The sequence below is a fragment of the Microcebus murinus genome, chromosome 6, assembly GCF_040939455.1.
Source record: "Microcebus murinus isolate Inina chromosome 6, M.murinus_Inina_mat1.0, whole genome shotgun sequence".
In the NCBI taxonomy this organism is placed as follows: Eukaryota; Metazoa; Chordata; class Mammalia; order Primates; family Cheirogaleidae; genus Microcebus; species Microcebus murinus.
In genome coordinates, this window is record NC_134109.1 from 79,298,872 (window position 1) to 79,325,943 (window position 27,072).

Here is a 27,072-nt window from a genome sequence, read left to right on the forward strand (position 1 = left end):
TTTTAATTTTTATTTCTTTACTTATAAATTAGGTAGACTACCTTTGTGAACCACTGATTTTTCTTTTTCTGTGAACTATTCATGTTCTTTGATTTGTTTTTCTGCTCTGTGGTCTATTGGCTTCTTCATTTGTAAGAGCTCATATGTTAAGATTCACATTTTGGATCATATATTGCAAGTATTTCCTTCTAATTAACCATGTGCACTTTGATATTTATGTAATTTATATAATCAAAAAAAATGTTGAGCCAAAATGACCAATTTTTGTTTGGTCCCTGTGATTTGTCTTCTTTTCTAGAAAAGACTTCTCTGTTCCAGTGTTACCAAAAAATGAATTCTTTGAGGTTTTAAAATTTCTTTTATGACTTCGTTTTTTAATTTTCATCAAATAAATATAGAAATAGCTTTTTTAAGAGTTCTTAACTCCATCTATGAGTCTAGGCCACCCCCCACCTCTAGTGTGCTCCCCTCCTCCCCCAGCTAGGCACTTAGACAAACACAGGTGATTGAGTTTTTCATTCTTTTCCCCTAATTTGAGAGCCTACCTTCACATTATAGGACAGGGTTCATGTATTTATTCACTGCTACATCCTCAGTGCCTGGTTAAAAAAAACAAAACAAAAACGCTCAAAAATTGTTATTGAGTGAAATAATTCCCAAATGTATTTAGGTGTATTTCTTGACTGTATTCTATCCCATTAATCTATTTAAGCACCACTACCACATTACTTTAATTACAGAAGATTTATAACAAGCCTTAGTATTTAATGTGGTTTACTTTATAGAATTTTCTTGACTAGTTTTACTTTAGTGTTTCCTTATGAACTTTTAAAAAATTTATTTATTTATTTAGAGACAGGGTTTCACTATGCTACCCAGGTGGAGTGCAGTGGCTATTCAGTCATGATCATGGGGCACTGTAGCCTCAAACTCCTGGGCTCAAGTGATCCTCCCATCTCAGCCTCCAAAGCATATGAACTTTAGAATCAGCTTGCCTGATTCAGAAAATTCTATTGGCATTTTTATTGGAATAATGTTACATGTATTTAGTTTGGGGAGAATTCACATTCTGAATATTTTAATGTTTGTTTAAAATGGAGCTGTAAGTTATTAAACTTTAAGGAATCTAGCATTTTAAAAATTCTCAGCAGCGGCCGGGCGCTGTGGCTCACGCCTGTAATCCTAGCTCTTGGGAGGCCGAGGCGGGCAGATTGCTCAAGGTCAGGAGTTCAAAACCAGCCTGAGCAAGAGCGAGACCCCGTCTCTACTATAAATAGAAAGAAATTAATTGACCAACTGATATATATATAAAAAATTAGCCGGGCATGGTGGCGCATGCCTGTAGTCCCAGCTACTCGGGAGGCTGAGGCAGGAGGATCGCTTGAGCCCAGGAGTTTGAGGTTGCTGTGAGCTAGGCTGACGCCACGGCACTCACTCTAGCCTGGACAACAAAGTGAGACTCTGTCTCAAAAAAAAAAAAAAAAAAAAAAAAAAAAAAAAAAATTCTCAGCAGCTTGACAAATTACTTGAGAATGGAAAATGAATGAACGTGGTGATTTTTACAAGGTCAGTTACAGAAAGTATTCATTTTTAGATGTATTTTAGTATTCATTCATTTAGAAAAAATTCAATAATTAAGGCATTTAACATAAAATCTAGAAGAATGTTACCTAATTTCTATTTTCTGGGCTTTTGCTTTTAGCGTTTTTGAGCTTTTACTATCATTTTTACTTTTTGGCTTCTTCACAGACTTAAAACCAAAGTCCTGCCCAAATTATATAGCTTCCCCATGGTACTTTATTTCTAGATTGGTTATATTTTCACGCAGACTAGTTTCTTGCATGTGTTACAAACAGCACGTGAGGGGATCTGGAGCAGGTGAGAAGAGAGGCCATCAGATTCAAGGAGGATGAGTAGTAGAAACCTAGGTAACGATGCTAGACCAATCACCTGAAAGTGATTTGAATTGTGTTGTGTAACTTTTCAAAAAATAATTGGGGGAGAAAACACTTAACATAAAATTTGCCATCTTAACCATTTTTAAATGTGCAGTTCTGTATCATTAAATATATTCACACTGTTGTGCACTGGAAAATTGTGTAACATTTTAAATTAATTTCCCAAACGTCATGCTCACTCTGCTGCTTTTCTTGTAAACCAGTTTACAAGTTTAATCATGGGGCTGTTGTTGTAAACCAGCGAATCAAGGGGACTCAGACACCAGAATCCAATCAGCCAAATTAGTTTATTGATACCTGCTCAGGGGCTGTCACCACTCCATGCAAGGAGGGAGAAGCAGCCACGAACAAAGCCTTTGCGGTTTTCTTATACCTTAGGGGCTGGCAGCTATGCGAGCCAGCAATCACAGAAGCAGAACTTTGCGGTTAGTCGTTAGGACAAGGGACTTTTCCTGGAACAGGACCTCTCTATTCTTTTTGGGAACAGGCCGCCTCGACTCCCTTCTCCCTCCTCTGGGAACATCCTCTGGGAACTTTTACTAATAGTTAGAGCAAGACTGACTCCATTTTAGATTTACAGGAGCCATCTTTAGTCTATCTACTTCACTGTCATTGACCCTCAACCCTTTGAATCTTAGAACCCAAGATTTGCAGCTGTGTGAAGTGGCTAGGCAGTTTTTATCCTTCCCTTAAGTACTTTTAACGGATATAGACACATTCTTAAAACAGTTTATTTTGTTGGGCTTGAGTGTTAGGAAGTGTCTGAAGGAAGCACATTTGGACCAGCAGCAGGGATTTCTGAGGCTTCAGTTGGGGGCTTCTCCATGAGGTGTGTGTTTGGCTGAAAAGGGAGTCCCAAAGATTCCTTCCTAATCCTTGGGATATTTTAAGATCCTTGGCTGGTTTTGTTTCTTGTTGGGCTGATGCTTTTTATTTCTTCTGGAGTGCCAGGGGGTGTGGGGATGGGGGTAAGTTCGAAATGAGCATTGCCTCTTCTATGTTTTGGGTGGAATTTGCGTCACTCTTTTCCTTTTTATATGCTGGTTGATTAGTTTGGCTATTTTATAACAGTTTCAGGAGAGTATTAAACTTTACCATCCTGTTAAAAAGCAAATTTAATTCATTTCTTATTATATGGCCTTCTTTCCTTGAGTACTTACTATTTTGCTTTCATGTCACTTGCATTTTCAGTCCTCAAAACAAATATATTTTTTCTCATGTAGGACTTTGTATATTTTCTAGCTCATACACACTGCATTGGGTTTTATTCTTCTTTAGTGCTCTCAGAAATTTTTGGTTACCCCTTAATTTGTGTTTATTTGCCTGTAAATGTTTCGGGAATTTGTTACTTCCTTATGCTGGTTAAGTCAAAGATTTTATTAACACTGTATTCTAATGACCATTTGACTTCTAAACAAAGGAGGCCCTACCCTGGCCCATTTCCAGTTACATCTTGGTTGTTAAACTTTTTAAATCCAATTCTATTCACCTCCAGAAGTCATTGAATGCCCCAATACAAGGTAATGTTTGTATCCTAAACACAGTGATGTTTGTATCCTAAACACGTCTTGCATAAAAGCCTCTTCACCATGTTGAGAATCACCATGTTGGGAATCCTTTCAGTTTGCTTGAGAAAGCCTAGCAGATATTCTGCTCTGATGTCTGAAAGTAGTATTCCCTTAGTGGGTTTTGGGGGGTGGGGTAGTGTTTTGTTTTGTTTTGTTTTTTACTGTGAGCCTATAATGGTTAAAATTAAGTTTAGCTACATGCAACAGAAAACTTCCCCTGATGCTTGCCAGCAATCCTTAACTGGATTCATTATGCTTTATTAAGCATTCCCTTTAATAAAGAATATCTTCAAATGTGTGATCCAATAGGCTGCTGTTTGCTGAGGATTGCTTCCTGTTCCCGTGACTCTGGGCATAAAGTCATGGCCTCCCAGTACCATTTCCTAAGAAGTTTAATTTCATTCATATACACTCTTTGCTTGCTATATAAAGATAAAAGGGAATGTTAAACCACATTTGTTATCATACACAGGCAGCAGTAACTCACCTCATGTGGCACGTGTTGTGTGTTATCTATTTGTTTGTTGCAAGCTCTTTTCCTTCCTGGGTCCAAGAAAGGCCTATCCTTTGTTTTGCATTTGTAGTTGTGTAATACAAGCCGAAACTACAAATGCAATCATTGATAATTGTAGTTCTACTTACATTTACATGCTTCTTACTCCTTCCAATTATAAAGTGCTACTCCAGTTCTGAAGCTTCAAAAAGAAAATCTGCCATTGCTCCTAGGTGCAGTGCTTGCATTTTATCATCTTGACTCAACTCTTTTACATTGGACCTGCCAGGTCTTGAATATTTTACTTTAAGACCATTTGTATGTCATTTGTCCTTTTCTTCCCTTATTTCTTTTGCCTCTTTTGAGCTATGTTAGGCAATATGGATTTTGAGTGCTGTTCCTCTTGCTAGTTTTCACTGATTAATAGCTAAATTAGTAAATGAAAGGCAGAATAGTGTGTAGGTGAAGGTAGATTTGTGTAAAATAAAGTGACCCTTCTTAGGTAAGACTGCTCTATTCTGAGAATTTTGTATTTCCTTGTACTTTTGGTATTAAAATATTTTGTATTTTCTAAAGCGATATACAGTAAAAAGGTAGCAAAAAAGTATTTTCTTGACAAAATAAATTATAAATTGGTGATCATAATATCTTTCCAAAACATACGACCTGTGAGACAAGAAAGCACTGGTAAAATTTTTTCTGAGTCTCACTAGCCTTTCTCTTAGTTTTCACATCTCTAAAATGGAGATTTATGATCTCCTTCCTTCACTGGACTGTTGTTAGGAAGTGAAGAACAAGAACACAGGCAAAGACTGGTTGGTAGGTAGGATGTATTAATACTTCAGAATAATCCAAGGTGGTGGCTGAGAGGAGGAGTAACACACAGGTAAACAAGATTGGCTATAAATTGGTAATTCTTGAAACTAGGTGGCAGGTACAGGGAGTTCATTATACCATTATGTCTGCTTTTGAACATTTCCGTGATAAAATTTTTTTTAAAGTGAGGCTATTTAAGGAGACTGATCATGGCAATAGTTTTTCATTCCCTTCTAAGCAACTAAATATTTTAGCTACTCTTAGCAGCTAAATGCTTCCTATGCTAAATTCCATCTGATACGGAAAGTCAAGAAAGCTGGCCTGCTCTGGCTGAGGAGGAAGCAGGCCTGGCGCTTGTTCAGTCTCACCCTTGCACCTCTGAGGCTTCTCTGCAGAAACCCACCAGCCCCTGTATCTGCTTTTGCTCTCGTGTCCTCCTGTTACTCTAGAATAGGAGCCCCTCCTCCTGTCAAAGTCCAGCTGTCTCTGATGTGTCCAGGATCTGTGGCCTTCTGCCCTCCAAAGGGTTTTGCTGCTTCAGATCCAAATTTTTCATCTTTCCAATGTTAGGGACCGACCTTCCACAGCCCCACCGGACAGAAAAGCAGAGACATCAAGGATGCAATCACACAAGAGGAGGTTTATTTTCTGGCTAGCCAGGGTCCAAGCCCCAGAGCACCAACACAGAGCACCAACGCAGTGGCCACTCTCGCAGGCAAGGACCCCGACCGGAACAACGGCATGCCTTTTATCCCATGGTGCACAAGCTGTGCACAAGCCGACTACAAGTGGATCATGCGTTGACTTTTAAAATGATTGGTTGCCCACTATTGCCTTTTGAAATAATTGGCAGGTTGGTTGCCCTCTATTGCCTGATGGGGCAGTCGCCCGTGCTTCAATGACCTCATCCCATAATTCCCCATACAGCGGTGTAGCGAGCAAGCAATGACCAGAAGCAAAGGTTTGCGGTTAGCTCATTGCCCCACCCAAGTAAATTCCCGACAATTGGAAGAATTCCTCTGTCCTACAAATTCCTCTGCCCTTCCTCTGCCCTACATCCCACTCTTCTATAACATCCCCATCAGCATCCTCACATACTCTAGTATCTCCCACCTTTAAAAGCAGAACAAAATAAATTCCTCCCTTGATTTCACATCCCTCTCCATCTCTGACCCCATTCTCTGTCCCCCTTAATACCCAGACCTTCTTGAGAGAGTTGTCTGGACTTGCTGTGTCCACCTCCTCACCTTGCCTCCACTCGGCAGCATGCCAGGGCCTGTGCACAGCAGTGCCACCTGCGGTCATGACCCCTCAGCCGTGAGCACTTTCTGTGCTCATCCTCCTCACCCTCAGGGGGCATCTGTGACAAGGCCTTATCTTCTGTTTTCCTCCCTTGCAGCCCAGTCTCTGTCAGCTCTATCTCAAATCCACTTCCTTCTCTCTCTCTCTCTCCTTTGCCACCAACACAGTCTGGGTTGTCATAAGAGCTTTTGACTTCTGCTCTTTCTTATCCCCGTTCATTCTTTACTCAGCAGCCAAAGTGATCTTTTAAAACATGTGTTAGATCATAACATTCTCATCTTAAAATCCTGCCAAATATTTTACCTTCCAACAAGGCCCTGCATGATCCAGCTGTTCCCTGTCACACCTGCTTTAACCTGGTCTTCCCTTTATTTACCTTGCGTTCCAGACATACAGGCCTCCTTTTGGTTTTAGGAATGCACCGATCTCTGACTCACTTTTGAGTCTCTTTGCATGCTCTTTCTTTGTCTAAAATGCTCAGTCAGTCTCTGCCTCATCTCAACATAAATGCTACATCCTTAGGTCTTCCCTGATGCCCACATCAAAGTGTGTTCCCTTATGCCCACTCCCTGGATGATTCTCTAAGTAGAGCACCACATCATCTCTTCGATACAATTTCTTTTTGAAGATAATAGCTTCAAATCCTGGTCACAAGCGATTCTCCTGCCTCAGACTCCCAAGTAGCTGGGACTACAGGCATGCCATGCCTGGCTAAGTTTTCTTCTTCTTCTTCTTTTTTTGTTGGTAAAGATGGGGTCTTGCTATGTTGCCCAGTCTGGTTTGGAACTCCTGGCCTCAAGCAATTCTCCCACCTTGGCCTCCCCAAAGCACTGGGATTACAGGCATGAGCCACCGTGCCTGGCCTCTCTTTAACATACTTTTCAACTTGTACTTACACATTTGTTATGTTTGTTTTCTTCCACCAGACCGCAGTTCCATGAGAGCTGGAACTATGTCTGGTTTCTCACCTGCATGGACTAAGCACAGCATCTGACAGAGTCAGTGCTCAACAGTGTGGGTGATGTACGTGTGACGGGAGAATGAGTGGATGAAAGGCCTCGTGGACCACAGAATGCGAAACCCTCCCCAGGACCATGTTCACAGAATTATGCTTTACTGGAGGACTTCCAGCTTTTATCAAGGATTATGATAAAGCCATATAAAAATGGATATTACAGATTTCATACACATAGATGAGAATATTGTTTATTCTGTGATTCAGGGTACCATATGTAAGATTTACACTATAAATTTGTTGGAATTTAGTGTTGCTAAGTACTTTCTTGCCCCTAAAAGAATTTTTAGGCTTTCTCCTTTCTGATAACGTCACATTTCTCTTTTCTCCCTGGCTGTCTGAGTGTTCAGAGAAAAAAATTAAGGCTCAATCACCAGGATTGGGATAATAAAGGAGTGGCTTATGAAGGAGACACAGGTTTTGGAGTTCAAGCTGGGTTGGAATTCCAGCTCTGGCCCTGTGTATCTGTGGGCAAGAATTGTAAACTCCCTGAGCCTGGGCTGCTGTGTCTGTAAAATGGAGATGATATAAACTGCTTCAAATCCTTCTTGGGAAAAGTGTGTATAAATGACTTAAAGAACAACAGAGTATTTGGTGATTTGGTGAAAAGCAATTGATTGAAAACATACGATTTTACAAGAGCTATCAGATATCTCTAGTTAAGTGTTTTTACTTGTTAATATCTCAGTATTCAAATCTCCCCTGCTAAGAGGCCTTCCTTGACCTACCTATGGAGATATCTTCTCTCCTATTACTACATCCCTTTACTCTATTTTCTTTATAGCACTTATCACTATTTTAAATTACTCTTTTGTCTTCTAGTTTGTATCAGCTAGCTGGGACTGTGCCTATCTAAATTTACCCCACGCTCCCAACCTTTAGAGCAGTACCCAGCACATAATTGGCACTCCGAAACAATTGAATGAACAGAAGCTAAGTGGAACATTTTGGTTCACTCTCAGATAACTTTGAAAAGGAAAATACATTCTCTGGAATCTTTAAACCATGCTTTTGGAAAATATTCCCAAACACCTATGCAAAGTATAATTATATATAATATTTTAAAAGTAGAACTTTTGAGCTAAGATGATCATTTTCTTAATTGTTAATGGTTTGCTATCTCTAAAAAAAAAAAATTAAATTTTCTGTTTTCTCTTTTAGATCAAAGAACCCCCTGAAATCAATTTAGTTCTGTACCCTCAAGGCCTAACTGGTGAAGAAGTTTACGTAAAAGTGGAGTTGAGAGTTAAATGCCCGCCTACCTATCCAGATGTGTGAGTACGTTTATAAATAGCTTCAATGTAATTTCAGTTTTCTGTTCTGACAACATAGGAACTGATGACATTAATAGTATTTCCTCCTTCCTGCCCTCATTCCACATTAAATTTCATTTCCTATCACCTGTATTTCAATGAAACCACATCAGCAATAGATGTTTACATGATACGCATCTTGTTTCATTTTCTATCACCTGTATTTCAGTGAAACCACATCAGCAATAAATGTTTACATGATACGCGTCTTGTTTTGAGTCTGTTTACATATAGAATTGCCACTATAATATTGATGTTAATATTTGCTCAGTGACTACTTGTTTGCTTCTTCTGACATGTTAACTTTGTTTACTTAATTCTTTTTTTTTTTTGAGACAGAGTCTCCATTTATTGCCCAGGCTAGAGTGAGTGCCGTGGCATCAGCCTAGCTCACAGCAACCTCAAACTCATGGGCTCAAGCAATCCTCCTGCCTCAGCCTCCCGAGTAGCTGGGACTACAGGCATGCGCCACCATGCCTAACTGATTTTTTCTATATATATTAGTTGGCCAATTAATTTCTTTCTACTTATGGTAGAGACAGGGTCTTGCTCTTGGTCAGGCTGGATTCCAACTCCTGACCTCGAGCAATCTGCCTTCCTTGGCCTCCCAGAGTGCTAGGATTACAGGCGTGAGCCACCGCGCCTGGCCTGTTTACTTAATTCTTCATAAACTAGGAAGAGGAAGAATCTAGAAGAGAAGGATAAAGGTGTGGTGACTATTGAAAGCACTGTGTACTTAAGGTTTAAAGTATAATTGGCGTTAGGAATTCAGTAACCTTCTGTGTCCAACATGACCTACAGTAGAGGAGTGTTCAGAGTTGCCGTGCTTCTCCATGGGGCACCGTGACATGCGAGTCTGCCTTCTGCAGGGCTGTCCAAAGGACATCAGCATCCCAGGCCCTTACCCACTGATGTTCTCCAGTCATTGAGACAACAACAAAACCCCACGTATTCCCAAACTCCCCCTGAAGGTGATGTCATCTCTGGTTGGGAATCACTGATTAAAACCAAAGTGTTAGCCATCAGCACTCCAGCGGTCTGTTCTTGAAGTATCATGTATTTTCAGTGTGATCTTTCCCCAGACATTCCATGTAGCAAGGCAGATTGGCCTGGATGATGTCAAGTGGGTGTTTGAACTGATAGTGCAAGGAACCAGTTTTTGAGAAGGGAAGTGGCAAATAAAAGGAATCACTGCTTTACACAGTGGGTGGTAAATGTATGGAATTTGGTATCCTAAGAGGTGATGGCAGATATGAAAATACAGATAGATCAAAACTGAGCTCCTTGAAGTCAGTAACCCTCTTTGGCCCCCAACACTGTACTCAGTGTATGTATAGGAGGTATATAAAACATTAATTAATGAAAAAAGGTCATTAAATTTATGAAAGAAAATTAAGACAGAGCCTCTCTAGGTTTTTTTTTTTTATTATACCTGACATCAAATACATGGCGTCTTTCCTGGCACTAAGTGGTGCCCAACAGTTCAATTCAGTTCTGACACTAACAGTCCATAGTTCATGCAGACCCTGCAAATGAAGGGTTTAGTCCCACAAGATTGCCCCCACTTCAGACGCCAGTTGCAAGTCCCAGTACTTCTGACCTGTGAATTCTGGGTGTAAATTTGGGGTTTCCCAGAGCCCCTTTGGGTTGGATAATTTGCTATAATGACTCACAGAACTCGAGAAAATACTTATGTTTATGGTTTGTCATACAGGATGAAGCTGTGGTACAGCCAAATGGAAGAGATTTGTAGGGCAAGGTGTGTGGGGAGGGGCATGGAGCTTCTATGCCCTCTCCAGGCCTCCCTCCCTCCCACACCTCTGTGTGTTCACCAACCCAGAACCTCCCTGAACCCTGTCACTTAGGGGTTTTTATGGAGGTTTCGTTATGTAGGTGTGATTAATTGATTAAATCTTTGGCTATCGGTGATTGAACTCGATCTCCAGTCCCCTCTCCTCCCCGAAGGTCTGGGGTGGGGCTGACGTTTGTCACTCTGTGATCAAGGCTTGGTCTTTCTGATGACCAGCCCCCATGCTGAAGCTATCCAGACACTGACTCTGGTATGGTTGAAAGGGGTTTGTTATAAATAACATAAGATGTTCCTCTCACCCCTGTCACTCGGGAAATTCCAAGGATGATAGGAGCTCTGTGCCAGGAATCGGAGTCAAAGACCAAATATATATTTATTGTTATGCCTTAGCTTCAAAAACTCAAAATATTCTTAAAAAATCAAAATAGAGAAAAACTTTGTCATATAAGTACTATAATGTTAATTGTAGCATTATTTATGAAAGTAAAGAAATCGGAAGCAGTCTAAATGTGAAACACTGGAGCGAGCTTTCCCCACCTTGGCACCACTGACATTTAGGTGGCTAGTTCTTGTTGTGGGGCTGTCCTGTACTCTGTAGGATGTTCGGCAGCAGCCCGGACCTCCACCTCCAGATGCCAGGACTACCTTTCTCCTCAGGTTGCAAAAACCAAAAAAGTCTTCAGACATTGACAGTTGTCCCCTAAGGGCCAAGATTGTCCCCAGTTAAGAATCACTGCCCTAGAGTACTGTTCAGGTAAATCTTGATGTGTCCGTGTGATGAAAATATTATGGGATGATATTTTTAAAACAACATGGAAATGCTTATTAAAAAGTAAGCATAAATTATGAATTATGTGGCAAGGACATAGAACATTAGGAAAGTTCTTTAAAGTTTAATTAATTAGTTTTATAGATAAATTTTGCACCATTTTGTTAACATTGCTGTATAATGATTGCTTAATTTAAAAAAATTATATGAAGCTTGATTTGGGGGACCATTCCTGTCCTTCGGAAATGATACGATACAGGAAAACTTTGCTTTTCTGCAAAATAGTCCTTAATGGCACTGTGTGAGAGAGAATCCTAGATCAGATGGACCATACAGGGGCTCAGGACTATATGGCTTTCCTATTCTCAGATGTCCATCTATCCAAGTAGATAACAATTGTAGAATCCATCACATTGAAGCATCGAGAGGATGCAGAGATAGGTGAATCATCCAGGCTTCACAAAGGTAAAATACCATGAATTACTCAGAAATGCTTGGGAGGAAATATGAATCATCTCCACTTGAGTAAAATTAAATAAATTCTATTTAATCCCAGAGAGTTGTTATTAGATATTTATTGGTTGGGTATAAAAAGAAACCTGAGGGCTGGTTGTGTAATATTGTTGAGTAGAAAATGTTGACTTAGATGAGCCCTAAGGTATGAAAAGGAACATGAATTAGGCATCCTTGGAATAGGCAGTGTGCAGTGTGTGCATGACTGGACTTATACACGAGTTTACAATACACCTGTTTACAATCAGAGTGAGTAAGTGAGTGGGACACAGTTTGTTGTGGGAATACTAGGTAGGTCGCTGGGGCTCCATCTTGCTTGGTTATTCTTGTTCTGCTTTAAGGTAGAGCACACGAACAGGTGCAGAGTGCTCGGACTTGCTGGTGAGCTGTCAAAGCTAGGTTAATTGATGTTGCTTGCAAGCCAGGGTCGAGAATTCCCACACAAGGCAGTACATGGTTAAGTTACTAGACTAGAGTCAGACTCAGCTGGAATGATTTTTTTTTTTCTTAGAGAAGAAACCAAGAGTTGGGGATCCAGGGCAAGTCAGAGGCAATAAATAGTAATCGATGTTGGGAAATTTTAATCAGATTGTAAAGCTGAAAGCTAGTGGGTCAAGCATGCTAGGTCTGGATCACCTGGGGGAGCAGAGCACCTGACAGCCAAAACCGAACACTTTGCCCAACCTACTTCCTCCCCACAGGGTGCAGGTGGCTCCGTGTTGAGCATAGTGTCAACTGTAGTTGCTGCAATAATAGTCGAAATCCTTTTAAGATTAAGGGAACTGTTGCTGGGATTGTTCGCATATGAGGTCTGTGTGACATCCTCAGGCCTAGAGTGCTTGGAACTTAGCCAGTGTTAACACAAGCAGCCTATACTTTCTGGAGTAACTCCTTTTTTCTTTTTTTCTTTTCCAGAGTTCCTGAAATAGACTTAAAGAATGCCAAAGGTCTGTCAAATGAAAGTGTTAATTTGTTAAAATCCCGCCTGGAAGAACTAGCCAAAAAACAGTGTGGGGAGGTAAGATTTGTTATGATGGAATTGAAAGAGGACAGTAAAAGTCTCCATCATGCTCACCAGCATTTGCCTTCCTGCCTTTTCTGTGGCTTAAAGCTGCAGTCCCCAACCCCTGGGCTGTGGACCAGTACCGGTCTGTGGCCTGTTAGGAACCAGGCACACGCCAGGAAGTGAGATGAGCCGTGGGTGAGCCAGCTAGGGAAGCTTCATCTGTATTGACAGCTGCTTCCCATCACTCACATCACCACATAAGCTCCGCCTCCTGTCAGATCAGCAGCAGCATTAATTAGATTCTCAGAGGAGCAGAACCCTACCGTAAACTGCATGTGCAAGGGATCTAGGTTGCACACGCCTTATGAGACTCTAATGCCGGAGCTGAGTCGGTGATGCTAGCACTAGGGAGTGGCTGCAAATACAGATTATCATTAGCAGAGAGGTTTGACTGCACAAGAAATGTAATGTGCTTGAATCATCCCGAAACCAAACCATCCCCTCTCCCCCCGCCCCCACCCGGCCCCCCGCCCGTCTGTGGAAAAATTATCTTCCATAAAACAGGTCCCTGTTGCCAAAAAGGTTGGGGACTGCTGGCTTAAAGGCTCTCCCATTGCACTTCATTTCCAATTTTGACTAGGATATTTTGTTTCTTTGCTGTGTACAAAGGGGAACATTGTTACTTTTATTGATTTAGGAGGGTTTTTTAAATACAGCTCGTAGAGTATCTATAGATGGTACTCTTGTTGCTTAAGAATTTTTCTGAAAACAATCAATGTGAACTTGACCATACTTTTTGCACACTTTGGACCTGGCATTGTGACCTGATCTTGACTTGAACCTTTATGATGGAAAATGTTTGCAGACAAGTGATTTCTGACCAAACTTTGCCACCTTTCTTTTGTATATCTGGATTGTTTTACTTAGGGATATATTCGACTTCTTTTTTTTTTTTTTTTTTTTTTTTGAGACAAAGTCTCACTCTGTTGCCTGGGCTAGAGTGCCATGGCGTCAGCCTAGCTCACAGCAACCTCAAACTCCTGGGCTCAAGCAATCCTCCCACCTCGGCCTTCCAAAGTGCTAGGATTACAGGCGTGAGCCACGCCCGGCCCTCCGCTTCTTCAATGTCTGTTCTACACCTGAGCATTTATGCTGAGTTCAGCACTGATTCTCCTTTAATCTTTTGAACATCAAGGTCTACTTATGAGTTCTCCCTTGGTTAGCAGAACTCTCTCTGGAGAGGAAGACTAGGTGACTTCTAGGGGTAAAGTATTACTATGCTTTCCCTAAGCCAGACCAATTCCCTCTAAGTGCAATCCATCTTTTCCTTACTTTTGAATAAATCACTCAAGTGTTTTTGCCTAGGCAGCCCTAGGCCTCCTCCTCGTCTATTTCAGACCTCTGTTAGAGATAACCAAAGGTAACAAAGGCACTTGCATTTTATAACACATTGAGTCACAGTGCAATCTGTGAAGTACCTTTTGGCTATAAAAATTGTGTCCACTTAAGTTGATGTTTCTAAGAACTTCAGTGATTAATGAGGTACAGAAAATGATTCTAGAACAGCCTGAATAAAAAACTAGGCCTTGGGAGTTATTCTAAAGTTCTTCGTAGCATAAGGGGACTCTAATGTCTAACTAAAAAATATTAATAATATGGAGTTACATTGAAAAGTCAGCTACAGAAAAATCCTTTAGTTTCTTGTATTCATGATTTATGATTCCAACTTTTTAACTGTATTTCAAATTAATTTTTTTTTTTTTTTTTGAGACAGAGTCTTGCTTTGTTGCCCAGGCTAGAGTGAGTGCTGTGGCACCAGCCTAGCTCACAGCAACCTCAGACTCCTGGGCTCAACCAATCCTTCTGCCTCAGCCTCCCGAGTAGCTAGGACTACAGGCATGTACCACCATGCCCGGCTAATTTTTTGTATATATATTTTTAGTTGGTCAGTTAATTTCTTTCTACTTTTAGTAAAGACGGGGTCTCGCTCAGTCTGATTTCGAACTCCTGACCTCGAGCAATCCGCCTGCCTCAGCCTCCCAGAGTGCTAGGATTACAGTCATGAGCCACCACGCCCAGCCTTCAATTAAACTTTTTAAGACACTTACATATTTATATATGTATTGTAAGAAATCATAAAGATCCCATGCACCTTTTACCTAGTTTGCCCACTGATAACATTGTGCAGTACTATAGTACAATATGTAACCAGGGTATTGACATGTATACAACTGAGAAACAGAAGTGTTCCCTCACCCCAAGCATCTCAGGTTGTTCTTTAGCCACTCTGGTACCCCCACCTTTTCCTCCATACCTGACAACCACTAATCTGTTCTCCATTTCTATAATTTTATCATTTCAAGGATATTGTATAGGTGTAGTCACACAGTATATAACCCTTTGGGATTGGCATTTTTCATTCAGCATAATTTCCTAGAGATTCATCCAGGCTGTTGCATGTCTCAATAGCTGTTAGTTTTTGTAGCTGAGTAGTATACCAAGGTATAGAAGTACTACTGTTTGTTTAACTGTTCACCAGGTGAAAGACATCTAGATTGTTTCCAGTTTGGGGACATTACAAATAAAGCTGCTGTAAACATATGCAGGCTTTTGTGTGTAGCATAAGTTTTCATTTCTCTGGGATAAATGCCCAGGAGTGCAATTGTGGGTGTATGACAATTCCATATTTAGTTTTTTAAGAAGCTGCCAGTCTTTTCTAAATTGGCTGAACCACTTTATATTCCCACCAGCAATATGTGGATGGTCCAGTTTCTCCATTTATTTGCCAGCATTTGATGTTGTCACTATTTTTTTTTTAATTTTAGCTGTTCTAATAGATGTCATGGTGGTTAATTTTATGTATCAACTTGGCTAAGCCATGGGCCCAGATATTTGGCCAAACATTGTTCTAGACATTTCTGAGAAGATGTATGTTAAATGAGATCAACAGTTAAATCATTAGACTTTTACTTAAGGTGATAATCTTCCACAACGTGGGTAGGCTTCATCTAGTCAGTTGAAGGCCTTTATAGAAAAAGACTCACATCCTCTGAAGAAGAGGGAATTCTGGGAGGTAGCCCTCAAACTTTTACTATAGCTTTATTTCTTCTGTGAGTCTCCAACCTGCCATCCTGCCCCATAATTCTGGACTGGCTAGTCTCTATAATTATATGAGCCAATTCCTTAAATAAATCTCTGTCTCTGTGTGTGTGTGTGTGTGTGTGTGTGTGTGTGTGTGTAGACAAAATAGCCTTCTATTAGAAGGTGATGCTTCCAGTACTTAGGACTTTCATCGCTAGAGATAAGTCAATACCAGGCTTCAAAGCTTCAAAGGACAGGCTGACTTTTTGTTAGGGGCGAATGCAGCTGGTGACTAAGTTGAAGCCAGTGCACATCTACCATTTCCAAAATCCTAGGTTCCTTAAGAACTATGCCAAACCTACTCTGCCTGTGCTATGTAAATGGAACAACAAGCCTGGACGAGAGCACATCTGTTTACAAAATGGTTTACTGAATATTTTAAACCCACTGTTGAGACCTACTGCTCAGAAAAACAAAATATTCTTTCAAAATATTTCTGCTCTTTGATAATGCACCTAGTAACTCCAGAGCTCTGATGGAGATACACAAGGAAATTAATGTTGTTTTCATGCCTGCTAACACAGCATCCATTCTGCAGCCCATGGATCAAGGAGTTATTTGACTTTCAAGTCTTATTATTTAAGAAATACATTTCATAAGGCAATAGATGCCATAGATAGTGATGGATCTGGGCAAAGTAAATTGAAAACCTTCTGTAAAAGATTCACTATTCTAGATAACATTAAGAGCATTTGTGATTCATGGGAGAAGGTCAAAATATCAGCATTAACAGGAGTTTGGAAGAAGTTGATTCCAACCCTCATGGATGACTTTGAGGGGTTCAAGAGTTTAGTAGGAGAAGTAATGGCAAATGTGGTGGAAATAGCAAGAGAAATAGAATTGGAAGTGGAGCCTGAAGATATGACTGAACTGCTGCAATCTCATGATGAAACTTGAATGGGTGAAGAGTTGATTCTTATGGATGAGCAAAGAAAATGGTTTCTCAAGATGGAATCTGCTCCTGGTGAAGATGCTATGAACATTGTTGAAGTGACAATAAGGGATTTAGAATATTATATAAACTTAGTTGATAAAGCAGTGGCAAGGTTTGAGCGGGTTGACTCTGATTTTGAAAGTTCTGCTGTAGATAAAATGCTATCAAACAGCATCATGTACTACAGAGAAATCTTTTGTGAAAAAAAAAGAGTCAGTTGATGGGGAAAATTTCATTGTTTTTTTAAGAAATTGTCACAGCCACCCCATTCATCGGCAGCCACCAGTCATCAGTAGCCATCAACATTGAGGCAAAACCCTCCATCAACTAAAAGATTATGACTCACTGAAGGCTCAGATGATTGTTAGCAGTTTTTAGCAACAAAGTATTTTGAAATTAAGGTATGTACATTGTTTTTTTAGACATGCTATTGTACATATAATAATGGAAACATAATTTATGTGCACTGGGAAACTCAAAAATTGGAGACTTGCTTTATTTCAATATTTACTTTATTGTAGAGATCTGAAACCAAACTCACAATGTCTCCAAGGTATGCAGGAACTAGTATTCATCTGAGTCATCTCCATCTAATGAGATTTGAAAGGGCACTAAATATGGGAATGTACCATGCAAATCACTGTTCTTGTTTGTCTTAAATTCATTTCTGTTAATTCTAAAATACTAGGAAGTGTAAAATGTACATAATTCTAAAGAAGTTATTTGTATTTTCAAATAAAATACAGTATAATTAGATGTGCAAGTGTGGCTTAGGGTTCATTGTGGTGGAGCATTCACTGATGCCAGACTTATAAAATAATGAGTCATTTAATTATTTGAATGGGAATAGGTACTCAAAAACAACTTGTTCTTAAGGACTTCTAATTGCCTCCAAGTGATTTTTAATCTGGGTAGCAGTTCTTTATCAGTCATATAAAAGTAAACTTACTGTATTTTTCGAAATTAGTAAAGTAAAATTCATTTTTTTTTTATTATCCAACAAATATTTATCACCTGTCTGCTGTGTGCCAGGTGCTCACTGTTCCAGCAGTGGGGGAACTGTTGTGAGCAAACCATTAGGCCACGCTGTCAGGGCACCAGACAGAGAGCAACTGTACAACAAATCAGGCAGCTCTGTGTGCCGGGAGCAGAAGTCAGGTGCCAGGTCTAGAGAGTGATGGTGGAGTGGCTGTTTGTATGGGGAGTTCAGGAGAGCCCTTGGGATTTGAGCAGAGGCCTGAGGGAAGCAAGACAGTGAGCCCTGCAGCATGGAGGGAGGTAAGAATCAGTTTGGAAAGTAGTTATTTTCATCCAGTCTTACAAGTTTTATCTTTATATGTGCAGAAAACACTAATAAAGCGATCAGTAGAAAGACCGTCCTCCCACCCCCCAGCTTGGTTCCTGCTTCTCGTCTGGTTTAGAAGTGGTTTGTCTTTGACAAAATAGAAACTGCCTGCACCTTTTCCATCTTTCCTTAAAAAACCTTTTCTTAGGAAAACTTGCCTCTTAGGCTTTATGTAGACTGGTGTTTCTCAACTCTACATTGAAATATATCCAGTAAATACCACAGCTTCCAATGTAAAAAAATACATTTAGCTTTACCCAACAAGAGCTTTTCTTTGCATTTATTCCCTAAGAGAAAAGCAGAATATTAAATGGGCTAACTTTATATTCTGTGTACAATGACTGCTATTGTTATTTACCACTCTTTTAAGTCCCTTTAGAAACTGCTTTGAACATAAAATTGAAATGAGAATTTCAAATTGCTTCATTGTAATTGGGAAAAAATAAATCTCAGTGTCGTGTTCCTTATCGGTAAAAGCTGGCACTCTTCCCCTCTTTGGTGCTGGGTAACTGGTCAGTGTGGGGTCTCAGAAACCCTCGTTCTATTCATTTACCAGCCCAGGAATGATGTATGCCTTCTAGGGGTAGGCACAAGTGGCTTCCTGTGTTCGTTTAAAGAATGTCTGAGAGGGAGGCCTTTTTCTTCTTGTTTCTGTGAACACTTTCCTAAGTGGAAATGAAGTAACTTTCTAAGTATTGATCAGCCTCCTACTGGCCCATTACTAGCAGGGAAATAGTAAGGCCTTTAAGTATTTGCCTCTGTACTCACAGTAGAATATTTTCCATATGCTGTGTGGGCAGATGAATGCGCTGATGTTAGCAATGAGTATTGTCTGCTCAGCTGTCATGTAGACAGGTTTTGTAGTTGGGAAGGTAGCTTTTATATTCATATGCTCTTAAATATTTTATCAGATTTATTTGTACAGAAAAATATTTTTTGGGATTTATTATACAGAAGATACCAGTAAATTGAATAGGTCTACAAAAGAAAAGTGGAACTTTATATTCACCTAGGTAGTGATTTGTCTTGGTAATAACACTGCAATGAGCCCTTTAAAAGCTTTTTCTTGCTGTGATCGTATCAGATACCTAACTCAGAATGTGTCATATGAAAATGAATAATGGGGCCAGGCTTAGTGGCTCAAGCCTGTAATCCTAGCACTTTGGGAGGCTGAGGCAAGAGGATCACTTGAAGCCAGGAGCTCAAGACCAGCCTGAGTAAAGGCAAGATCCCATCTCTACAAAAAATGTCTATCAATTAGCCAGGTGAGGTGGTGTGCGCCCAGCTACTTGGGAGGCTGAAGCAGGAGGATCGCTTGAGCCCAAGGGTTGGAGGCTGCAGTGAGCTATATTAGGAGGCCACTGTGCTCCAGCCTGGGCAACAGAGTGAGACCCTGTCTCAAAAAAAAAAAAAAAAAAAGGAGTAATGGTATTGTAAGTGGGTCTCTGACTGCCAGCTCATTTTGCAGTTCCATAGGATCTCCGCTTTGGGCCATTCCCATTATTTGCTCATTTGTGGTTGGTTTTTGTTTACATGTTTAGGTGATGATATTTGAACTGGCTTACCACGTGCAGTCCTTTCTCAGCGAGCATAACAAGCCCCCTCCCAAGTCTTTCCATGAAGAGATGCTGAAAAGGCGAGCTCAGGAGGAGCAGCAGAGGCTGTTGGAAGCCAAGCGGAAGGAGGAGCAGGAGGTGAGGCGCCCTTGTCAATGTGGGCGGCCAGCCTGGAGGATGCAAGCTTCTATAGGTTTTTACTCTGTCTCTGCCTACAGACTTACCTTTATGTAGGTTTTGCTCAGCATTTGATTGAAGAAGGGTAGATTTGTATGAGAGGAGGTGCCAAGAGTAACTAAAAAATACCATGAGCGGTTCCCGCCTGATACACGTCAATGCTGCTGCTTAGAACTCTTAGTATAGGTCTTAAAAAAGAGAGATGGAAAGGAAGCCATTTAGCCAAGCTTCCTGTGGTCTTTCTGAGCCCCTCAAGCTGTGCAGGAATTCACTGAGTTTTGGGAGCTGTTTTCTTTTTCCCTGTGTGAGACAAGCATCTCATGCCCAAATGAGTAGGCAGAATGACTTTTGTCAGGGAATAAACTGTCTTTGTTTGCTAACCATTTGTATTTTTTTCTTTACTCTGTTTGCATAAGAATATAAACTCCTGTCTTATTTTAAGAATCCTTTAAATCAAAGATAATATATGCGGTCTAAATTTCCTTCTTGATTTTAACTTAATTTTTTTTCTACATAGCCCTTTAATCAACTTATCTAGAACTTATTTTGGTTCAAGTTGTTGAGGGGGGGGAGCCTAAGTTTTTTTTCCCCTGGACCTTTTCTTAACACATTTATTAAATAATCATTCTTTATTTAAAGTGATGTGTACTATTTCCTTTAAAATATATTTCAACTACTTATCTATACTAGGTTCTATTTGTCAGTTATCTGTTTTGTTCATCTGTTTTTTCCTTGAGTGTCTGCCATACTCTTTGAATTACTGTATCATTATGCTGTTGTTTTGTTTTTGAGACAGAGTCTTGCTATGTTGCCCACGCTAGAGTGAGTGCCGTGCTATCAGCCTGGCTCACAGCAACCTCAAACTGGTGGGCTCAAGCAATCCTTCTGCCTCAGCCTCCCAAGTAGCTGGGACTATAGGCATGCACCACCATGCCCGGCTAATTTTTTCCATATATTTTTAATTGTCCAACTAATTTCTTTCTATTTTTGGTGGAGACAGGGTCTTTCTCTTGCTCAGGCTCGTCTTGAACTCCTGACCTCGAGTGATCCTCCCGCCTCGGCCTCCAGTTTATGCTGTTTTGATCCATGACAAGTCAGGCCCACCTTCCCTGTCACTTCATCTTCTGTTGTTTTTTTATTTTTGTTTTTTCCCTCAGCCATTCTTACCCCTTTATTCTTACAGACACACTGTAGGATTGCTTTCTCAAAGTCAAAACAGAACAAATAATCCTCCTGGCATTTTGATTAGAATTTCACTAAATTTATATATTCATTTTGGAAGAGTTGATATCTTGAGAGTATTCAAACTTCCCATCCAAGACTGTTTTAACATTTTTATCTGTTGGTGAGGCTTTCTGGTTTGTTCCTTATAGGTATGACAATTTCTTGCAGTTACTTCTAAGGTTTTTGCTTTTTCCTTCTTTTCTTAGGTTCTTCTGCCTGGCTCTTTCATTTTGTTTTTTCTGTTTTATTTTGTTTATCCTATGCTTATGTTAACACTCTTTGTAGGCCTCATTTATTTTGTTATTCATCTCTTATTTAAATTGTGTAGCCTAGTTATCATTTAGAGTCCATAGTTTTCTATTATTATCATTATTTTTAGGAGGGCACATTTTTATTAGAAGACAGTGAATATTTAGCTAACAATCTTTTTTACTGCTATGACTATATATACATTTGGGGTATGTTTTTATATCTTGTATTATTGCTGGTATAGTTTTTGGTGAGTCTCTTAACAGTGTTGATGTTTACAATCTGGAATTTTGAGGGACTAATAAAAATGGGTGGAGATCAAAATACTTTTAATACTAGGAAAGCCGATTGGAGAATGCAGGTTGAGGTCTGTGGCAAGTGAGTGTGGTATCTGGGCCATCGCCAGGCCTGGGACTGGGGACAGACAGCGCAGCCCCTGGAGCAGGGTGTTCGCTGCAGACAAGCAGATATCAGAGAGCAGGGGCTGGGACAAGTGCGAGGAGAAGTGAGAAGCCAACAGCATCGCTGTGGCGAAGTCCCTGGGCATGGAAACATGAAGAGTGGGGAGCAAATGCCCCTCCCCACACAGTCCTAGCTCCTGTTTAACTGGGAATGCCTGTCGCATAAGAACTCTGATAAAACGGGTGGAACTGCACTTTGGACTGAGATTCAGTATATTCACATCTCCTAGGGAACAAGGGCTTGAGTTATTGAAATTCAAAAGATATTCTGTGGTTCCAGAATTTATCTGTTTATGCATTTCAGAGATTGGCATTTGATGGTAGTTTGTTTTATTTCAGCAACGTGAAATCCTTCATGAGATTCAGAGAAGGAAAGAAGAGATCAAAGAAGAGAAAAAAAGGAAAGAAATGGCTAAGCAGGTACTCTGTCAACTCTGCCATACCAAAATAATTTACATCTTACGAAACGTAAAATGTTTTTATTTCCATTGATATTTTTCTCTTCTGTGTTTCTATTGGTAGTGAAGTTTAAGATGAAGCACTAAAAAAAAAATTTCATTGTTTATTTTAGACTCCCCAAATAGATGGCAAAATTTAGGGTTATGTATTATCTGGAGATTATGTAGGCTAATATAATTATAGTAATTTATCAAATGAGTTGAGGGAGAGAAGAGATTGAAGCTTTCATAATTAAACTGGACTGAAATTCTTAATACTTGGAAAATAAAATTATTTGTTCATAATGAAGAGTAAATTGGAACCATTTGAATCTGCCTGAAATTTCCATTCAATGATGGAAAAGGATGATTCAACAGAGCAGGTTTAAAAGGCAGTGGTGAAAAAGATAAAAGTGCTTTTTTCCTTTATTTTTCCAACTCTATCAAAAAACCAGTTATACATGTTTGGAGAAATCCAGAGAAAATTTCATTCATCTTTTATAGAATTATGGCATTTATCGTAGGGGACACTATATGGTGTGGCAGGAAGAGGCCTGTGCAGATGTGCAGAGAAGCAGCGCCTGGTTTAAAGAGAGCTTTGGCTGGTTTACTGCCTATCTCGGTGACCTTGACAAGTGACACTCTCTGTGACTCATTTTCATCACCTCTAAGATGGGACTGATAATGCCTTCCATTCTGTTTCATGTAATTGTTCCCACAGGTGAATGTACTTCCCTATGTGAAAGTATAAAGCTGTGTACAAATATTAGATGGTATCAGTGTTTCTGCCAGCTCCACTGTCTTGCGTGTGACCTGCCTTCCCATCAGCCACTCTCTGCTGTCTCTTTGAATCCTCTCTTCTTCTGCTCTTCTCCCTCACTTTTCACACATATTCCAAGATTGTAAACACTTTTACTTACAAACTTCACATTCTTTTGAAATTGTGACCTGGACTTCAGTTCTTGAGCTAGTACGTATTTAGGCATCAAATTTTTCAAAGTTGAGTTCAACATTATTTCGCTTGTAAGCAGTCAGCTTAAATAAAACGTGCATTCTATGCAGAATTGGTAATTATGTACCACGATTGTCTTCCATTTTTGACTTACATCTGAAGTAGGTTTTACTTTTCTTTTTCTAGGAACGTTTAGAAATTGCTAGTTTGTCAAATCAAGATCATACACCTAAGAAAGACCCAGGAGGACACAGAACGGCTGCCATTCTACATGGAAGCTCCCCCGACTTTGTTGGAAATGGCAAACACCGGACAAACTCCTCGGGAAGGTCCAGGTAAGTCCCTGGGGTTTCTGATGTGGGAGGATGGAAGATGTAGAAGGATTAAAACAACTTGTAGTGAAATTTGATGGAATTTTCAGGTAATACTCTTAATAACTTTATGAAAGCCTATAAAAATATATTAATTAGCAGTATAAAACAAAATTTTCATTTAACACTTCCCAGGTATCTTTTTTTTTTTTTCTTTTGAGAGTCTCACTCTGTTGCCTGGGCTAGAGTGCCATGGCATCAGCCTAGCTCACAGCAACCTCAAACTCCTGGGCTCAAGCAATCCTACTGCTTCAGCCTCCCGAGTAGCTGGGACTACAGACATGCACCACCATGCCCGGCTAATTTTTTTTCTATATATTTTTAGTTGGCCAATTAATTTTTTTTTTTTTGAGACAGAGTCTCACTCTGTTGCCCAAACTAGAGTGCCGTGGCATCAGCCTAGCTCACAGCAACCTCAATCTCCTGGGCTCAAGTGATCCTTCTGCCTCAGCCTCCCCAGTAGCTGGGACTACAGGCATGCACCACCATGCCCGACTAATTTTTTCTATATATTTTTAGTTGGCCAATTAATTTCTTTCTATTTTTAGTAGAGATGGGATCTCGCTCTTGCTCAGGCTGGTTTCAAACTCCTAACCTTGAGCAATCCTCCTGCCTTGGCCTCCCAGGGTGCTAGGATTACAGGCATGAGCCACCACACCTGGCCTGGCCAATTAATTTCTTTTTTTTTTCAGTAGAGACGAGTTCTCGCTCTTGCTCAGGCTGGCTTTGAACTCAGCCTCCCAGAGTGCTAGGATTATAGGCATGAGCCACCGCACCCGTCGACACTTTCACTTTTAAAATGATCTCTACTTCTCCTTCAATCCTAGTTATACCTTGTCTTATAGCAAGCACTCTTAACACTCTCACTGTTTGTACTTCTCAGTCATGATGGGGTGATTCACATTCTCAAACACCTTAAAAATAAGCATTTACATGCTGTAAACTAATGAACATTAAAGTGGCACAGTCTAAAATGACTATTAGTATCATCTGTTGGCAGGACAAGAGCTGATATAGAGGTGCTTCTGCATAATTTATGTTAATAAGTCATTTTGAACCTTTGCTTTTATCCCTTTCTCCATAAATTTCATCGTGCCTGTGTTTGGACACACAACTTTAGAAGTAGAAATTTAAATAGAACTACAATGTGTTTGTTTTCTCTGATGTTTAAAATATGTGGACATATGTGTAATATTAGAGACCCATATCGTAATACGTATCTTGTCACCAGTGTGGGGTTTGGGGAAGGGGAAGATGTATAGGATTGGGAGCAGAGAGACCAGGTAATAATGGAGTATTATTGCATGTGTCCAGGAGAAAGTCAAAGATGACCTGGACAGGGCAGGGGAAATGAAGAGGACCTGGTACTCGGGAGTTAGTTGGATGCAGGATATCGAGGAGCCCAAGGAGACTCAGGTCTCTGCCTGATGAGACAGAATGGATAACTGTGTCACTAAACAAAACCAAAGAACCAAGGGGGAAAAATCAGGCTGAGAGTGGGAGGGAGGGAAGTGGCCGTGTTACTGACATTGCAGTGGTATGAGAAGTAAAGAGCAGAGGTGCGGAAGTGAAGACAGCAAGAGCAGAAGTGTGAATACGAGAAACCGGGGGTGGGTGGTGCAGGATTGAGGGGGAGGGGTCTGTGGGTGGGAGAGATTTAGCGGTTATGGGGAAGGAGCCAATATAGAGAGGGACTGACGGATGGCCCAAGATCCCAGGGGAGACTGTAGGGAAGGGTACTGAGGACAGGGCAGCTGTTCTTCCCCAGAGTCACCTGAAGAGAAAGAATAGTGCCATTGCCAAGTTAACTTTACAGGTGGAACAATAAAAATTGTGCAATTCATTCCTCATTGCCTGATGTTCTCAGTGAAAGTAAAAGGCAAGCTCATGCTCTGAGTGAGAGAGTAATCTGTCTCGAGATCTTCTAGACATCTGCTCATGAACTTCATTGAAGTGTTTCTTATAAGTGTTCAATCCTGACCATCAAGAGCTCTGTCCCTGGCCTCTTCCCTATAACCCTCTTCCCCGTTTATCAATTATTCTTGCATCATAATCTAATTTTGCAGCCATTGCTCCCCACTCAGAAAGAAAGTATAAAAAAGAATGAGTGGAGAGGTTGGGTCTTGAGTGTCTTGGGGAAGTCATGGAGGGGAATGACGGGGAGTATCTACCAATGGTTGGGGGCCCTGTTGGAAACTAGAAATTTGTAGTGGCTCCAAACCACCCTTGTTCTGCAGCTTTCTCCAGGTGTGTGTGTGCATGAGAATGAAGAGATTTTGGAATCAATGTGGGAGTGATCTAAATCACTGCCGGCCAGTAGAGCTTTTTATGATGATGAAAATGTTCTATTAGGTATCAATGCTGTCCACTAGACACATGTAGATGTTGAGTACTTACATGTGGCCACTGCACTTGAACTGAATTTTTAATTTAATTTGAATTTGAATAGCCACAATGGCTCATAGCTACCGTATTGAGCAGCACAGACCCAGGGTAGGGGGGTCTGTGGCGAAGATGACAGTGGGAAGTGGGAGAGTTTGCATAGCTTTCCCATTAGCGCCTTCGACTCGATTCCCAAGGGGGACATGTTTGACTGTGAGTGGACTAATAAACAGAGGAAAATGGAGGGGCCAGAAATTCCTACATTAATCTTAAGAAAAGAATAATTGTCAAAATTTATTTCTAAGGCGAGAACGTCAGTATTCTGTATGTAGTGGTGAAGATTCTCCTGGCTCCTGTGACGTCCTGTATTTTAATATGGGGAGTCCTGATCAGTTCATGGTGCACAAAGGGAAATGTATTGGTGAGTAAACTCTCAAAGTTCATTTAAATTACTGTAATGACAAAAGTTAATTGTGAAAGAATGTGGTGGAATAAACACTGTCATTTAGACCAGCACAGTCCAAGGAAGACCGTCAAGCCAGCAGTTGGTCCTTCTAGCTCCTATTCCCTGTGCCTGGGATGAGAAGTCACTCAGGTTTCCCCTAATATAAGGTGCAAATAAAAACCTGTGCTCTTGGAAATATTGTTAGCATAAAGATAATTTTAAGTTTGTTATAATTATCTAAGCTTTTTGAGACAAAAAATGGTTAAAATATTATCAGTAGAATTTTGTATCATGTATACCTACTGCTAATAAAATATGTGTAACAGGGCTGGGCATGGTGGCTCACGCCTATAATCCTAGCACTCTGGGAGGCCAAGGCAGGCAGATCATTTGAGCTCAGGAGTTCGAGACCAGCCTGAGCAAGAGCGAGACCCTCGTTGCTACTAAAAAAAAAAAATAGAAAGAAATTAGCTAGACAACTAAAAATATATATATATAAAATAATTATCTGGGCATGGTGGCACATGCCTGTAGTTCTAGCTACTTGGGAGGCTGAGGCAGGAGAATCTCTTGAGCCCAGGAGTTTGAGGTTCCTATGAGCTAGGCTGACGCCACAGCACTCTAGCCAGGGCAGCAGAGTGAGACTCTGTCTCAAAAAAAATTTTTGTGTAACAAAAAGAGTTCTAATGCCCATTATCTTTGTTGACCAAATCTCCTTTTGAGTTGACATCCATTTCCTTGTCATTTTCGTGCTTGGCATGTTATACGTGACTGTATGTCTTATTTAGCAGTTTTGTCTACTGATGACTATTTGGAATGAAGCTGGTTCAGCAGT

The 27,072-nt window shown here is 40.4% G+C and overlaps 1 protein-coding gene across 2 annotated transcripts in view; it reads left to right on the forward strand.

Moving 5' to 3' along the window:
- The window catches only part of EIF2AK4 (eukaryotic translation initiation factor 2 alpha kinase 4), a 96,701-nt gene that overhangs the window by 2,382 nt on the left and 67,247 nt on the right, over nt 1-27,072 (forward strand). Inside the window, exons 2-7 of one of the 2 annotated variants that reach the window (XM_012766389.2) lie at nt 8,314-8,426; nt 12,473-12,575; nt 19,525-19,677; nt 21,990-22,070; nt 23,226-23,374; nt 26,098-26,213. In XM_012766389.2, coding sequence (XP_012621843.2) covers nt 8,314-8,426; nt 12,473-12,575; nt 19,525-19,677; nt 21,990-22,070; nt 23,226-23,374; nt 26,098-26,213 — 715 coding nt within the window. Of the gene's footprint in view, nt 1-8,313; nt 8,427-12,472; nt 12,576-19,524; nt 19,678-21,989; nt 22,071-23,225; nt 23,375-26,097; nt 26,214-27,072 lie in introns of those variants that run through there. The other variant, XM_076004239.1, reaches the window with a different exon arrangement.